At 41.7% G+C, this 17,011-nt stretch overlaps 1 protein-coding gene across 1 annotated transcript in view; it reads right to left on the reverse strand.

The window, feature by feature from the left end:
* Positions 1-4,571: 4,571 nt before the first annotated feature.
* Positions 4,572-17,011, reverse strand: part of LOC108712571 (cat eye syndrome critical region protein 2) — a 36,546-nt gene continuing 24,106 nt past the window's right edge. The window contains exons 5-19 of the mRNA XM_018254820.2: positions 16,025-16,108; positions 15,715-15,770; positions 15,394-15,560; positions 15,018-15,098; positions 14,556-14,691; positions 13,714-13,843; positions 13,311-13,354; positions 12,280-12,371; positions 11,943-12,069; positions 11,029-11,381; positions 9,818-9,943; positions 9,201-9,720; positions 7,911-9,048; positions 7,592-7,682; positions 4,572-5,542 (exon numbers count right to left, since the gene is read on the reverse strand). Of these exons, the coding sequence (XP_018110309.1) occupies positions 5,528-5,542; positions 7,592-7,682; positions 7,911-9,048; positions 9,201-9,720; positions 9,818-9,943; positions 11,029-11,381; positions 11,943-12,069; positions 12,280-12,371; positions 13,311-13,354; positions 13,714-13,843; positions 14,556-14,691; positions 15,018-15,098; positions 15,394-15,560; positions 15,715-15,770; positions 16,025-16,108 (3,160 nt within the window). The 3' untranslated portion in view covers positions 4,572-5,527. The remainder of the gene's footprint in view (positions 5,543-7,591; positions 7,683-7,910; positions 9,049-9,200; positions 9,721-9,817; positions 9,944-11,028; positions 11,382-11,942; positions 12,070-12,279; positions 12,372-13,310; positions 13,355-13,713; positions 13,844-14,555; positions 14,692-15,017; positions 15,099-15,393; positions 15,561-15,714; positions 15,771-16,024; positions 16,109-17,011) is intronic.

Raw genomic sequence — 17,011 nt, forward strand, 5'->3', positions numbered from 1 at the left:
GGTGTCTATAGTAACAGTGGATAATAGTCTCTGGGAAGGGAGTGTGACTTTGGGATAGCAGGTATAGTAGGGAGAGATGGTGTCTATAGTAACAGTGGGATAATAGTCTCTGGGAAGGGAGTGTGACTTTGGGATAGCAGGTATAGTAGGGAGAGATGGTGTCTATAGTAACAGTAGATAATAGTCTCTGGGAAGGGAGTGTGACTGTGGGATAGCAGGTATAGTAGGGAGAGATGGTGTCTATAGTAACAGTGGATAATAGTCTCTGGGAAGGGAGTGTGACTGTGGGATAGCAGGTATAGTAGGGAGAGATGGTGTCTATAGTAACAGTGGATAATAGTCTCTGGGAAGGGAGTGTGACTGTGGGATAGCAGATATAGTAGGGAGAGATGGTGTCTATAGTAACAGTGGATAATAGTCTCTGGGAAGGGAGTGTGACTGTGGGATAGCAGGTATAGTAGGGAGAGATGGTGCCTATAGTAACAGTGGATAATAGTCTCTGGGAAGGGAGTGTGACTGTGGGATAGCAGGTATAGTAGGGAGAGATGGTGCCTATAGTAACAGTGGATAATAGTCTCTGGGAAGGGAGTGTGACTGTGGGATAGCAGGTATAGTAGGGAGAGATGGTGTCTATAGTAACAGTGGGATAATAGTCTCTGGGAAGGGAGTGTGACTGTGGGATAGCAGGTATAGTAGGGAGAGATGGTGTCTATAGTAACAGTGGATAATAGTCTCTGGGAAGGGAGTGTGACTGTGGGATAGCAGGTATAGTAGGGAGAGATGGTGTCTATAGTAACAGTGGATAATAGTCTCTGGGAAGGGAGTGTGACTGTGGGATAGCAGGTATAGTAGGGAGAGATGTGCCTATAGTAACAGTGGGATAATTATCTCTGGACTACTCTGTTAGATTATAAATTCTGCAGGGTAGAGACTTCTTAGTATTATGTCTCACAAGAAGTTTATACATATAACACTAATATATTATTACAGTAAAATAGTACAAGGTTGCATATTCTAGTAGCATTTATATAGTTAAGTAATACTTAAAAACAATATAAACAAGTAGAATAAATAAAAATGAGTTTCCATTTGTGTGCAGACTCGCAAAAAGCCCACAATCTGTAGAAGGCCCCTTCCAGCAGCTGAGGGGTTACGTACAAGACATAGAGGGGCAAGATTATAATTCGGGTAACGGCAGAACAAACTGTCGGTTGCTTTTAATGTCGGAGGACACGTTGGTTACCAGGGTTACATGAGACTCACGCGCTCTATTTTTAAGGCATTGGTCTGACACGATGTTCCTGCTGGTTATGCCACATGAACATTTGCTGCCGATTGATACAAATAGGTTAAAGTGACTTTAAAAGATAAGTAAACCTTTAAAATAAGTGTAAAATTTATACTTTTGTAATTTGCATTCATTATTTATTTTCTCTTTATTCCAAGATATTAAGGGATACATGTGCTGTTAATATTTATGAATTTTGTTCCAACAGCGCCACCTGCTGGTCAGTTTCTGACCAGTCTGACCACCAAGTAGTCAAGGAAGTTGTCAGGAGAAAGAAAGAGGCTGCTCTGATGTTCTTCTGTTTAGGAAAGATTTGAGAAAGGTTTCTAATTGTTTTCCTAAGCAGAAGAACATCAGAGCAGCCTCTTTCTTTCTCCTGACAACTTCCTTGACTACTTGGTGGTCAGACTGATCAGAAACTGACCAGCAGGTGGCGCTGTTGGAACACAATTCATTCATATTAACAGCACATGTATCCCTTAATATCTTGGAATAAAAAGAAAATAAATAATGAATGTAAATGACAAAAGTGCTTAGAATAACACTCATCAATTTTACATTCTTATTTTATAGGTTTACTTACCCTTTAAAGGGGTTGTTCACCTTTAAATTAACTTCTAGTATTATGTAGAGAGGGATATTCTGAGACAATTTGCAATTGATCTTCATTGTTTTTATTATCTGTGTGTTTTAATTATTTCCCTTTTTTCCCCAGCAGCTTTCCAGTTTGCAGTTTCAGCAATCTGGTTACTAGGGCCAACATTTCCCTGGTAACCATGCACGGATATGAATAAGAGCTTTAATAAAATGATTACTTGTACCTTGTTCTTGATCCAAACCAAGATATACACTGTAGTTAATCCTAATTGGAAGCAAAACCAGACCCTATTGGGTTTAATTAATGTTAAAATGAATTTTTTTTTTTTAACTTTAGGTCAGGAGATGCAAATTACGGAAAGATCCCTTTATCCGGAAACCTTCTGGATAACAGGTCGGATCTCTGTAGTTTGGGTAACCACAAAGAGAGAATAAAATATACAAATATATTATGGGCTGTTTTTAGAAAACACCGGCAATGTATAGGGGTACAGTGAACAGGTATAGGAACCATTATGCGGAAACCTGTTATCCAGAAAGATCCAAATTATGGAAAGGCCGTCTCCCATAGGCTTTATTTTATCCAAATAAGTCAGATTTTCAAAATGTAATAATAAAACAGTATCTTGTACTTGATCCCAACTAAGATATAATTAATCCTTATTGGAGGCAAAACCAGTTTATTGGGTTTATTTAATGTTTATATGATTTTCTAGTAGTTTGAAGATCCAAATTCTGGAAAGATTCATTATCCGGAAAACCCCAGGTCCCCGCATTCTGGATAACAGGTCCCATATGTGTAATAATAAAACAGTCGCTTGTACTGGATCCCAACTAAGATATAATTAATCCTTATTGGAAGCAAAACCAGCCTATTGAGTTTATTTAATGTTTATATGATTTTCAAGTCGACTTATGGTCTGAAGATCCAAATTACACAAAGATTCGTTATCTGGAAAACCCCAGGTCCCGAGCAGTCTGGAAAGCAAGTCCCATACCTGTACAATTGAAGTATATTTAAAACCTTTGTATATATTATCTAAAATATTTTGCCTCTTCTAAATACACACGGGAAAACCACACTCGTTGGATTAAACGGTTTGTAACGGTTTATTCTAACAACGCATCTTTATACAAAAATTAACAAAGAAATTCACTTTCCTTATACATTAAAAAAAAAATTAATTCAAACATCAGTCAAAATAGATCCGAAGGGGGGGGGGGGAAAAAAAAAAAAACGATTTATCACACTTGGCGCCGACCGCTGAGGTAACGAGTGGTTGTGTGGAACGAGTTCATTGAAAATAAACAACAAAAAACACACAAACAGAAAAAAAAAAATACAAAATATACACATTTGTAAAAAAAAAACAAAAAAAACAACAATAAATAATAATAAAAAAAAAAAAGATTCACATTTTCTGGGAGGGGCCTATGTAGTTTCTCTGGGCTGGAAATCGACAGGAGCGTATGAACTGGCGAGAATATCGATTAATGACGAGCGCAGTCAATCAGATATTAAATATTACAGACGTGTTGCTTTAAAAAAAAAATATCCATATCCCTTTGCATTCTGGTTCCGACTCTTGAACAAATGTAGCAGAGGTCGTTTTTCTCCTCCAGGTCTGTTAGTCCCATGGCTTTTGCTACTTTGTTCAGGAGTCAGAATGGAGGACGCCTTCGATTGGGGGGATATTTTCTTTGCATCACTCTGGTCACATGATTTTATTTCATAGAACGCAACAGTGTAATAAAACAAGGACAACCATAATGCACACGCTCTACACCCCAGTTTTGTTCTCACGCACAAGAGAAATAATCAGGGGTAAAGGAACCATTCCTTGGCTTGCGGCTTCAGCTACAATTATTCATGAGTCGCATACTTTAAATAACAGGAAATGGGAGGCTGCACAATATGGAAGAATTACATGGGATGAGTTATTCCCTTCCGTGTTTTCAAGAGATACAGCGAAGCTGAAACGACAGCACCACCTTGCTGCTTATGTCACCTAACGGGTAGAAGTGAAGTTAGTGAGAAGAGGAAAGTCTTGTGATGTAGCTCTGTTCAGAAAATGAAGCGAGCAGAGAAAAATCACCTGTTTTCCAGCTCATTTCTACGCAGAGCAACAGCACAAGACTTTTCCCTTCTCGCTAACTTCGGTTAGACGTAATGAACAGCTGGCGGCGATGTTGTTTCAACAGTGTAAAAACATCCTGAAAATGAGGAAAAAAAGACCCACATAATTAAAGGATAGGTAAACCTTTAAAATAAGTGAATGTAAAATTGATGAGAGTGTTATTCTAAACACTTTTGTCATTTACTTTCATTATTTATTTTCTTTTCATTCCAAGATATTAAGGGATACATGTGCTGTTAATATGAATGAATTTTGTTCCAACAGCGCCACCTGCTGGTCAGTTTCTGACCAGTCTGACCAGCAAGTAGTCAAGGAAGTTGTCAGGAGAAAGAAAGAGGCTGCTCTGATGTTCTTCTGCTTAGGAAAACAATTAGAAACCTTTCTCAAATCTTTCCTAAGCAGAAGAACATCAGCCTCTTTCTTTCCCCTGACAACTTCCTTGACTACTTGGTGGTCAGACTGATCAGAAACTGACCAGCAGGTGGCGCTGTTGGAACAAAATTCATTTATATTAACAGCACATGTATCCCTTAATATCTTGGAATAAAAAGAAAATAAATAATGAATGTAAATGACAAAAGGGCTTAGAATAGCACTCTCATCAATTTTACATTCACTTATTTTAAAGTTTTACTTATCCTTTAATGCAAACTGCAAAAGTGCTCAGCAGAGCAGTTTTACATTAATTTGACTTGACTTGTCCATTAATTGCAAATAGGCAGGGATGTTCCATACGCAGGGAGAGAACTTATCAATAAGAGGAATCCATGAACTGCAACTCTCAGCATTGTGTTTACTCCAATACAGGGACCAGGACTGGATTGTAGAACTATAAAATGCCAATAGCAGCTGTAGCAATAAATAAAACAGTCTCTTTCTGGCCTACAATTCCCATCATCCTCAGCAAGCGAATAACATTAGGGCATTTAACTCATCACAGCAATGGGCACTCATCCGACTCATTAAAGGGATAAGCACCATATTCTGGCCATGCAATCTGTGTTAATTTAAAGGGGGAAAACAACCCAAAATAAACGGCAACATTTTATCCAGTGTGGTCTACTTTAAAGGGGAACTAACCGGACTCGGAGCCTTAATGATTTCTTTGTCCACAAGGGAAATCGGATCAGACACGTTAGGGGATGGGGGGCAAATTATGTACAATACATTCGTCAAAATCAGAAAATAAAATAATTAAAACTAACACAAAAAACAAAATCCAAAAAAAGGCAGCAAAACTGAAATGTGTAAACAGACACGAGTAGGTGCAAGAACGACGCTACTCAAATTTCCTGAGATGCCCTGTCCTCTGTGCCGCCTCGGGAAGGACTGGCTTGTTCCGATTTACAGTGTAAGATGGCGGCAAAGGTCCTGCAGCGGGCGCGTAGGGTGGAGGGTACTTGGAAGAGAGTCCCTGAAGGCACAGGATAGCCAAGGCTACAGGATCATGGAGCGGCACTGAGCCGAGGCTTCTACTGGAGTGAGACCCTGGTGTTCCTGAGATTCACTCACATGTTGCCTGTTGCACAGAATGGAATAAACAAGAGGATCAGTTGGTGATCATGTATTATAAGGGATAATGTACCCCCTACTGTAAATGATAAGGATATTAGAAGTCACTGAGGGGTTGTTCTGTGACCATATAAAGGCACAAGGCTGCAGGCTGAGTTATACAGGGAACTCTGAGTATCACTCATGTATTATAAGGGATAATGTACCCCCTACTGTAAATGATAAGGATATTAGAAGTCACTGAGGGGTTGTTCTGTGACCATATAAAGGCACAAGGCTGCAGACTGAGTTATACAGGGAACTCTGAGTATCACTCATGTATTATAAGGGATAATGTGCCCCCCACTGTACATGATAAGGATATTAGAAGTCACTGAGGGGTTGTTCTGTGACCATATAAAGACACAAGGCTGAAGGCTGAGTTATACAGGGAACTCTGAGTATCACTCATGTATTATAAGGGATAATGTACCCCCTACTGTAAATGATAAGGATATTAGAAGTCACTGAGGGGTTGTTCTGTGACCATATAAAGGCACAAGGCTGCAGACTGAGTTATACAGGGAACTCTGAGTATCACTCATGTATTATAAGGGATAATGTACCCCCTACTGTAAATGATAAGGATATTAGAAGTCACTGAGGGGTTGTTCTGTGACCATATAAAGGCACAAGGCTGCAGGCTGAGTTATACAGGGAACTCTGAGTATCACTCATGTATTATAAGGGATAATGTACCCCCTACTGTAAATGATAAGGATATTAGAAGTCACTGAGGGGATGTTCTGTGACCATATAAAGACACAAGGCTGCAGGCTGAGTTATACAGAGAACTCTGAGTATCACTCATGTATTATAAGGGATAATGTACCCCCTACTGTAAATGATAAGGATATTAGAAGTCACTGAGGGGTTGTTCTGTGACCATATAAAGGCACAAGGCTGCAGGCTGAGTTATACAGGGAACTCTGAGTATCACTCATGTATTATAAGGGATAATGTACCCCCTACTGTAAATGATAAGGATATTAGAAGTCACAGAGGGGTTGTTCTGTGACCATATAAAGACACAAGGCTGCAGGCTGAGTAATACAGGGAACTCTGAGTATCACTCATGTATTATAAGGGATAATGTACCCCCTACTGTAAATGATAAGGATATTAGAAGTCAGTGGGGCTCATTTATCAACACTGGGCAAATTTGCCCATGGGCAGTTACCTATAGCAACCAATCAGGGATAATCTCTTTAAAGCCAGCTGCGAATAGAATAATAAATGCAGAAATCTGATTGGTTTCCAGGGGTTACTGCCCATGGGCAAATTTGCCCAGTGTTGATAAATGAGCCCCAGTGAGGGGTTCAGTGACCATATAGAGGCATAAGGCTGAATTATAAAGAGATATAAGGAGAAACTATAAGAGATTGCCATACTGTGGGGTTGGCAGCACAAGGTAGGGCTAGAGTTGGTGGTGGGATGGGTTTAGTGGCTATAATATAGTGAATAAAGTACCCCCTCTTGTAAAATATAAGGATATTATAAGTTACCGAGGAGTTTCAAGACCATATAAAAACACAAGGCCGAAAGGCCGAGTGTTTTTATACAGGTCATGGAACTCCGAGGTAACTTCTAATATCCTCATATTTTACAACAGGGGGTACTTTATTTATTATAATACACAAGTTTCAGTGAGTCATGTGACAGAAATTACATCAGAACTCACCGTTTATAACTGATGACATCAGAACTCACTGTTTATAAGGATATAATTTACAGGATATTCATGGCTCTTGTGTATTATATATATTTATATACTTACAGTGAATATAATGTGCTATGTTGAACCAGGGGCCTAGGGATTAAGAAGCCTAAAAACTCTATTATTTATTAATGGGGATATGCCCTCTGGTGTTGGATTAGGGGAGTGCAATGCATTTCTGCCAGTGACCTGCATTTTAGATTAGGACGATAAGAGCCTTGTCCATTTGGAAGGACAGACCCTTCTATGCTTGTGGGATCCCACTGTGCTGTGCACCCCAAACTTCTCCGCCCCCCTTACCTGATCCTGTGATACAGATGGGGGTTTCTGTACCATGTCCCCTTGTGCAGTGGATTTGGGGAAGGCTGGAGGTTGCATTTGGAACGGCATCCTGTAAAGGGAGATGGAGAGAGATTAAAACATGAACCCACTGGTGCAACTATACGTCTCCATTACAGAAACGTTACTATTGAACCACAGATCCCAGCATGCTCAGCCAACTAGTCCCTATGCAAAACATATGTTCACTGCTCTACAAAGAATACTGGGAGTTGTAGTTCAGTAGGAACTGGAGATGCCAGTGACAAAGTTCACCAATACTCTTTGCCAACATACTCACCGCTGGGGTCGGTACATATTCTGGAAAGGGTTGCCACTTTGCTCCATCATGACAGCCTGAAAGTGGCCTCTGCTATGATCCAGGTTCTGGTAGCCGGGCCGCAGAGCAGCGGGCCCATTAGCCTCACCTGGACCAGGGGGCCGCATGGGATGCACAGGGGGCTGGGGGTAGCCTTGAGGTCGGTAATGGTGCTGAGGTGGATAGGGAGGCTGAGCCATCATGTTAGGGTGGGGTCGGAAGTTACCATTCCCCCAAGGCTGTGGCCCTCCATACCCAAAATTCCCGCACTGTCTCTTGTGACTGTCCAAGTCCAGGAATTGTTTGGGGCTCTCAGGCCGGTCTGTCTGTCCTACACCAGTCGTTTGTCCTTCCTCCTCTGCCTGCACTTTTGCTTCCCCTGCCATTGCCTTGGGCCCTCCCTCCAGAATTGGGGACATTAATAAGCTCCTCAGTTCCCCCATTCCCTGCATATTTGGGGGGGCACCTGGGTGAGGATAGGTACCTCTCTGCTGAGGAGGCTGGGGCCAGCGTGGATATTCCTGAGGGTAATAGGGAGGGCGCTGATAAGGCTGATAGGGTGCTTGCTGCGGGTGCTGTTGATAAGGATAAGGTGGGTCCTGGTGGGGGTATCTGGGAAATGACCCTGGGGCAATTTGAGGATGTCCATTACCAAATCTCTGAGATGGAAAATGTGGAGGATATGCCCCAGGAGGTCTAACAGCCCCAGGATTATGGGAGGGACCTGGTTTAATGCCCCCAATGGATAACAAGGAGGACAAACTACTGCCAGTTTCTGCCCCTGGTTGGGGGTGAACCACATCCTTCCGAGGGGCTGTTAAAGGCTCAGTCTTAGGGGTCTTCTCCATCGTTTCCTTGGATTGCCCAACTTCTGCTGTCCCTTCCACCACATTCCTGTTCTCCACAACATTATTTGGGCCCTGGTGGTGTGCTGGGTTGGCTGCAGTTGGAACATCCTGGGTGGCATCTGTAGGACCCCATTGCTTTTCCTGATCTCTGGAGGTGCCACTGTCTGGATTCCCTTGGCTTTCAGGGGGGACTCGGCACATAGGCGAATAACCAACATCCCCATTCGTCTGAAGGGCTTGCGTGGGAGGAGCCTCGGGTTTGGGATCTGCACCTGAAACACAAATGCAATTATTAGCAACTCTAATGGATTATATGAGCATCGTCAGAATTTGAATCTCTGGACTCTGATTGGCTACAGGAAGATCTAGCTCTACCCTTCTAATTGAAAGTATTGATGAATAAACAGAATGGGACAGGCAATACCTTTCTCTCCTGGAGCAGACGTATGCATTCTATCCATGGCAGGGGGTTGGCCCATATCTGCCCCATTTGTTGTTCCAGTGGGGGGAAAGGGTGAGGGGTAGGGAGAGCTTGGAGGACCAGCAAGGGATGAAAGTCTTTGCATGGCTACCATCTCCGGACTGTCCATCATGGAGTTTCCAGCTGAGACAAATGTATTCCTCCCATTGTACATGGAGTCCGGTGGTCTCACCATGCGAGGGTCCATAGGTGGAGCGAAGTGTTGGGGCCTTGGAGGACAATTTCCATTCCAAGCAGGAGATGGCTGCCCGAAATTAATTGGGGCAGAGCCAGGGCCTTGAGTTCTACCATCTGGAAGAGCGGGTCTCATTTGGGGCATGTATCCCATGGGGTATTGTGCTTGGGGGTACAGATGCCCACCCTCCTGTGAAGGGGTGCTCATTCTGGGTGGGATGTGGGGACCTCGGGAATGTCTGAAATTAGCTGGGTTACTGTCCGATGCTTCAGGAACGTCAGGGGAGGCCTGTAACGAGACAACACCAGAGACGGTAAATGGAGGAATCTTTATCTCAGCTCTCCAACCCAGTAGAGTAAAGGGAGGGCCCCCCGTTCTGCTTTACCGGAGTTCTGTAGCTTTGGATTTGCCGTACAGGATCTCCAAGTTGCGGTTCTGGAAATCTAAGTGCTCTGTAACTGAGGCCAGGCTCCGAATTTCTCAGAGGCGCGTGCATCCCTGGGGCTGACGGCTGTTTACATAGATAAAAAGAAAATTGCATTTTACATCTATATTGTTCTAGTTCTAAAGGCAGGAGATAGAAGCCGATCTAGCAAGTTGTCCTTTTCAGTTATCACTATGACAGGCTGGTTGAACCATTCGCAACATGATTCTGTCATGATTTTTATGATGTGGTTTTTATTTCTAAATGACACTATTTACACTGCAAATAATTCACTGTACAATATAAAATATCATTCCTGAACCAACAAGTGTATTTAGTTGTAATATTGGTGTGTAGGTGCATCTCAGCTCATTTTGCCTGGTCATGTGATTTCAGAAAGAGCCAGCACTTTAGGATGGAACTGCTTTCTGGCAGCCTGTTGTTTCTCCTACTCAATGTAACTGAATGTGTCTCAGTGGGACCTGGATTTTACTATTGAGTGTTGTTCTAAGGCAGCTGCTATCTCTGTTTGCTCTTTTGAAAAACGGATTTCAGTGCAGAATTCTGTTAACCATTAAGTGATGCGTTTTGAATTTTTTTCCCCATGACCGTATCCCTTTAAAGCTGTCGATATTGGTCCTTTAGACCGATTCAGCATCTTATCTGCCCATGTGTGTGGGCTCCGAACGCGTCCTCCTGATCAATATCAGGCCAAAGACCGGCTGGATATAGATCGGGAAAATTTGATTTTTTTCTGTAATCCAGGACTGCATCGGCCAGTTGAATCGACCCTGCGACCCGTCGGTGCCCATTCGCAGCATTGTAAATGGATCATCTGGCCCCAGGGCCGAACGTTCGGATTCACCCGATATCGCCCAGCCGTTAGTGGGCATATTGGGTTAAGATCTAATAGTGTACGGCCACCTCAACTGTCCTTGTAAAGAGAAAGAACAGATCCGTGAGTCTGCTCAGCTATGCAGATAGGGTATATTATATATATTAGACTGTATATTAGACTTCTAATATCCTTACCACTGGTATGTTGTTATTTAAAGGCTTTTTATTTTCTGGTTAACGGCTTGTTCTTAAAACTTTACAGTGGGTACAAAATGTAGGATAGATGATGATAGCGGCACTAAGAGTTGGCAGTTAATCTGCGAGACATCTCTTACCATGTCCCTTGGATGGAGGGATTGCCGGGGCATGCCCCCATAGTGCAGCTGGTGAGGGTATGATGATGTCATAGCAGGAGGATCATAATGTCTCTCACTCTCCTCTGGTCTCGGAGTGGAAGGACTGGCTCTGCTGCTTTCACTCGATTGCCTTTTCCTCCCACTATCCTCTCTGCTTTTCCGCCAGCCCCCTGCCTTCGAGCGCCTTCCTAGGCTCTTCCTCTTTGTAGGCCTCTCCTTCTCTTCCACCTGAATCCAAATGTCTCCGTCGGAATCCCCCTCGTCCTCTGGAAGGTGCTTGAGCATGGCCTTCTTAAAGCAGCGCTCCAGGTTTTCTGCCATCTCGGTGTATTCTGCAATGAGTTATGTGTATAGGGAACCTCAATGTTTACTGTCTAAGAAAACAATATGGCACCTCCTCCTCCCATATGTATAAATACAAATATACAGAGAAGGAATGTTCTGGGCACACAATAAGCTATACCCTCATACTGTACTGTCTAAGGGAATCAATATGGCACCTCCTCCCATATGTATAAATACAAATATACAGAGAAGGAATGTTCTGGGCACACAATAAGCTATACCCTCATACTGTACTGTCTAAGGGAATCAATATGGCACCTCCCTCCTCCCATATGTATAAATACAAATATACAGAGAAGGAATGTTCTGGGCACACAATAAGCTATACCCTCATACTGTACTGTCTAAGGGAATCAATATGGCACCTCCTCCTCCCATATGTATAAATACAAATATACAGAGAAGGAATGTTCTGGGCACACAATAGGCTATACCCTCATACTGTACTGTCTAAGGGAATCAATATGGCACCTCCCTCCTCCCATATGTATAAATACAAATAAAGGAATGTTCTGGGCACACAATAGGCTTCTCACAGCAAAACTTACCACTGTCCTGGCCGTTGTACTTTGCACAGTTCCTGAATATGGTTTTCATGTCATTAACAAACTGCTCCTTGGTGAGATAGTACCCGGAACAGAGTCTCTGCTCCACCCTGGATAGATCCATTGGGCACTGTGTTGGGGGGCAAAGCACAGGTTTGTATTAAGTATACAATTGGATGGGTGTCTGGTTTATTAACGAACTGTTCATTGGTTGCTATAGGTTACCACACCTTAGGGAAAACTAAGTCTAAGAGAAAGGTTGCAGCTTAGAAACCCAGACATGGGGGAGATACCTTGCTGCTTGGCGCTATATTTATAGACTAATTTGAATACACATTACCGTAATGATGTTGTAGTAATCTGGGGCGTAGGATTCATCGACTGGTTCAAGAAACGGCCACGAATCCTTGTGAGCTTTCACCGTGTCCAGAACTGTGGTGAGAAACAGGTAACACTCATTAAGGGAACAGAACAGCCAACAAGGGGGCTATTGAGTCACACATCAACTATTGATGGAATATTTAGCTTATAGGTTAAATAAACCTTTAAAATAAGTGAATGTAAAATTGATGAGAGTGTTATTCTAAGTACCTTTTGTCATTTACGTTTGTTATTTATTTTCTTTCTATTCCAAGATATTAAGGGATACATGTGCTGTTAATATGAATGAATTTTGTTCCAACAGCCCCACCTGCTGGTCAGTTTCTGACCAGTCTGACCACCAAGTAGTCAAGGAAGTTGTCAGGAGAAAGAAAGAGGCTGCTCTGATGTTCTTCTGCTTAGATATGATTTGAGAAAGGTTTCTAATTGTTTTCCTATGGATGCTTTTTAGATTTAAAAAGGTATAAAATTAGTAGGGATGCACCGAATCCAGGATTCGGTTCGGGATTCGGCCAGGATTCGATCTTTTTAAGCAGGATTCGAGATCGGCCGAATCCTTCTGCCCAGCCTAACCGAATCTGAATCCTAATTTGCGTATGCAAATTAGGGGCGGGGAGGGAAATTGCGTGACTTTATGTCAGAAAACAAAGAAGTAAAAAATATTTTCCCTTTCCACCCCTAAATTAGGGTTTGGATTCGGTTCGGTATTTGGCCGAATCTTTCGCAAAGGATTCGGGGGTTCGGCTGAATCCAAAATAGTGGATTCGGTGCATCCCTAAAAATTAGTGAAGAGAACACTGATTTTAAGATAAATCTTATCACAGGTCTCTCCAGGCAGAAGAGTTGTAAACGTGATTTCTAGATAAAGGGTAAGTGATCTTGAATTGTGTGTCTATTCCAGAATCCCTGCCGTAAAGCAAAATGGGACTGCTGCTTTAGCTATGATGGAAGGAACAGTAACCAACAGCACGTGGGATATGGGAGTCTCACCTTTATACATTCCTGTGTAATGATCATCCAGCTCAAAGCCAAATCTGAAAAAGGGAAAAAGAAAGAGGAGGTGGAAAAGTGACAGGGATCAAAAAGGAAAGGAAGAGAGAGTATAAACAAATTAGAAATTGCTTATGTAATTAAATCTGCACTTAAGGGAATTAAACCCCCCCCCCAAAAAAAAATAAAAAATGATATATAGTATATATATATATATATATATAAATATATATGTGTGTATGTGTAATATGTGTATGTATATATATATATATATATATATATATATATATATATATATATATATATATATATATATATATATATATATATATATATAATTTTTTTTTTAAATTTTAGAAAATACGAGGTTTTTAGTATTAGCAGCCCCTCTCCCAATACTCACAGGTCTCCAGATCGGCAGTCCATTCCCATAGGGGACCTGGGTTCCAGGTGCCGGAGTTCTGGTGGGAGCTCTTTGCCCTGGGACAGAAGCCAAGCCCGTTCTTCCCTCAACTTCCTCCTCTGGGCGCGATCTGCACCGGGAGAACAAAATCTGATTAATCCCTAAATTTCAATGCTCAGTTAAAGGGGTGGTTCACCTTTAAGTAAAATGTCAGCATGTTATAGAATGGCTAATTCTAAGCAACTTTTCAATTCGTATTTTTTTTTTAAATGGTTTTTGAATCATTTGCTTTCTTTTTCTTCTGAATCATTCCAGCTTTCAAATGGGGGTCGCTGACCCCAAAAAACTAAACAAAAAAACAAATGAGCTGTAAGACTCCAAATGTATTGTTATTTCTAAATACTAATCTCTTTATTCAGGGCCTCTCCTATTCATATTCCAGTGTCTTATTTATATCAATGCATGGTGGCTAGGGTAATTTAAACCTTAGCAACCAGATGGCTGTACTTGCAAACTGGAGAGCTGCTGAATAAAAAGCTAAATAACTTATAAAAAAACACAAATAATAAAAAAAACAAAACCAACTGCAAGTTGTCTCAGAATATCCCTCTCTACATCATATTAAAAGTTAATTTTAAGGTGAACAACCACTTTAAAGGGAAACGTTGTTAGCAATTCTGGTTTGAAAATGCTGAAATATTAATGGCAGAGATTTGGGCAAAAAAAAAAATTAATCCAGCTCTGTAACCCATAGCAACCAAGGAGCAGTTAACTAACTGTTATTGTGCAGTTGGAACAATGAAAGCAACATCTTATTGGTCACAATGGTGCCAGATTCTCACCTTCCACAGACTTCACCCTCTCTTCCAAAGCTCTCTCCCTCTCCTCCTTCAGTAAGAGTTCTTCTTCCTTCCTCTGCACAACCAGCAGGAGGCGCCTCTCCTCATCTGTCTCATGACCTCCCAAAAGATTGTGATCCTAAACAAACAGTATTACAAAGTCACATTAGTCCAAAGCAGATCAGTATTAAATCCAGACCCCTCACTTGTTACTCTGTGGAAATTATCGGAGGACAGTGGAAAAATTTAGCCCCACTTCCAGTGCAATCAGGGATATTGTGCTTCCCAGAGCTCATTATACAGACATATATATATATATAATATTCTGTAACGTGCAAACAAATGTGTCCCACTTAACAGTTACAACTTAGCATTGCACACTGCAGTACACACTTTCAGCCAGCAGGGAGCACTTCAGTGTTGCACTTTCTCTTTCCCACCCCCTTTGTCTTCCCAAAGTCTCACCTGCTCAGGAAAATGGAGCCCAGAGCGTTCAGATAATCTCTTGGATGCAAACTCAGCTTGTTCCTTTTGGATCTTTGTTTCCTGCAAGAAAATACTTGTATGAGATCTCTCTGTACAGGCTATGAGCAAACTTAGGGACTGTTCCTGCTGAATTGTGCTTAGTACAGGGAATACCTATGCTGCCATAGTTTTATGGGATCTCTCTGTACAGACTATGAGCAAACTTAGGGACTGTTCCTGCTGAATTGTGCTTAGTACATGGGAATACTTATGCTGCCATTGTTTTCTCTGTAAAAGTCTGACAATAAGTTAAAGCTACAGTACTTTGTAGCACAATCACAATCCCCAGTCATCAGGGACTGATCAGGAAACTGACCTTCTGGGAGATCATGTTACAGATTTCCGGAAGGAATTCCTCGCTCAGGAGCTTGTAGAGCTGACGCTCATTATGGGACACCTTATCCCTGAAGCTGTCGGCGACTTCCCTCCATTCCTGCTCCGTCTGGCACAGGAGAGACCAGGAGCCCTCGCCGGGGGAGGAGTCTGCATGGGAGACAAAATACGTATTTTACCAGGGCCAATAGGTGAAGAGCCCCATTTGGACTAACAGGATTCCTCTAATTGTATATATATTATTTTGCCTGCCCTAATGATTAAAATGCTGCCCCCAAAATACATCAGTATAAGGATCCGGTACCTTTCTTCTCTCCTGATATTTCATCCAGAACTGGGGACTTGGGGTCCGTTTTCTCACTGTAAGAGACCAAAGGCTCTAGAATAAGCACAGGCAGATCCTATAAGATGAACTTAAGGTTTAGCTTTGCCTTTATCTCTCAATGTAAAAATGTGAATTATATTTACAATGTATATGTTTATAAAATTTCAGCCCCAGCTTCTACTTTCCAAAACGTTTTACCACTTTGTAAGCAAAAAAAAATAAAAAAATACATGTTATAAGCTGAAAAGCAAATGTTCAAAGAGACATTGGACAGATTTAAATGTTGTACCTGACCACAGGCTCTTCAGCCGACTTCTTCTTCTTGGGTGGGCGACCCCTCTTCCTTACAGGCTTCTCTTGGATCTTGACTGTCCTGAAAAAAAAAAAAAGGACTGGTTATGAAGAAGGCGAGGCCCTGGGGTAGTGTCACTTTAAAAAATATATTATGTTAACTGAACTTCAACTACCTACATCCACCCATATACAAATATACAGAGAAGGAATGTTCTGGGCACACAATAAGCTATACCCCCATACTGTACTGTCTGAGGGAATCAATATGGCACCTCCCTCCCATATGTATAAATACAAATATACAGAGAAGGAATGTTCTGGCCTCACAATAAGCTATACCCTCATACTGTACTGTCTAAGGGAATCAATATGGCACCTCCTCCTCCCATATGTATAAATACAAATATACAGAGAAGGAATGTTCTGGGCACACAATAAGCTATACCCTCATACTGTACTGTCTAAGGAATCAATATGGCACCTCCTCCTCCCATATGTATAAATACAAATATACAGAGAAGGAATGTTCTGGGCACACAATAAGCTATACCCTCATACTGTACTGTCTAAGGGAATCAATATGGCACCTCCTCCTCCCATATGTATAAATACAAATATACAGAGAAGGAATGTTCTGGGCACACAATAAGCTATACCCTCATACTGTACTGTCTAAGGGAATCAATATGGCACCTCCCTGCTCCCATATGTATAAATACAAATATACAGAGAAGGAATGTTCTGGGCACACAATAAGCTATACCTCATACTGTACTGTCTAAGGGAATCAATATGGCACCTCCTCCTCCCATATGTTTAAATACAAATATACAGAGAAGGAATGTTCTGGGCACACAATAAGCTATACCTCATACTGTACTGTCTAAGGGAATCAATATGGCACCTCCCTCCTCCCATATGTATAAATACAAATATACAGAGAAGGAATGTTCTGGGCACACAATAAGCTATACCTCATACT

This window comes from Xenopus laevis, chromosome 3S, assembly GCF_017654675.1.
Source record: "Xenopus laevis strain J_2021 chromosome 3S, Xenopus_laevis_v10.1, whole genome shotgun sequence".
Classification (NCBI taxonomy): domain Eukaryota; kingdom Metazoa; phylum Chordata; class Amphibia; order Anura; family Pipidae; genus Xenopus; species Xenopus laevis.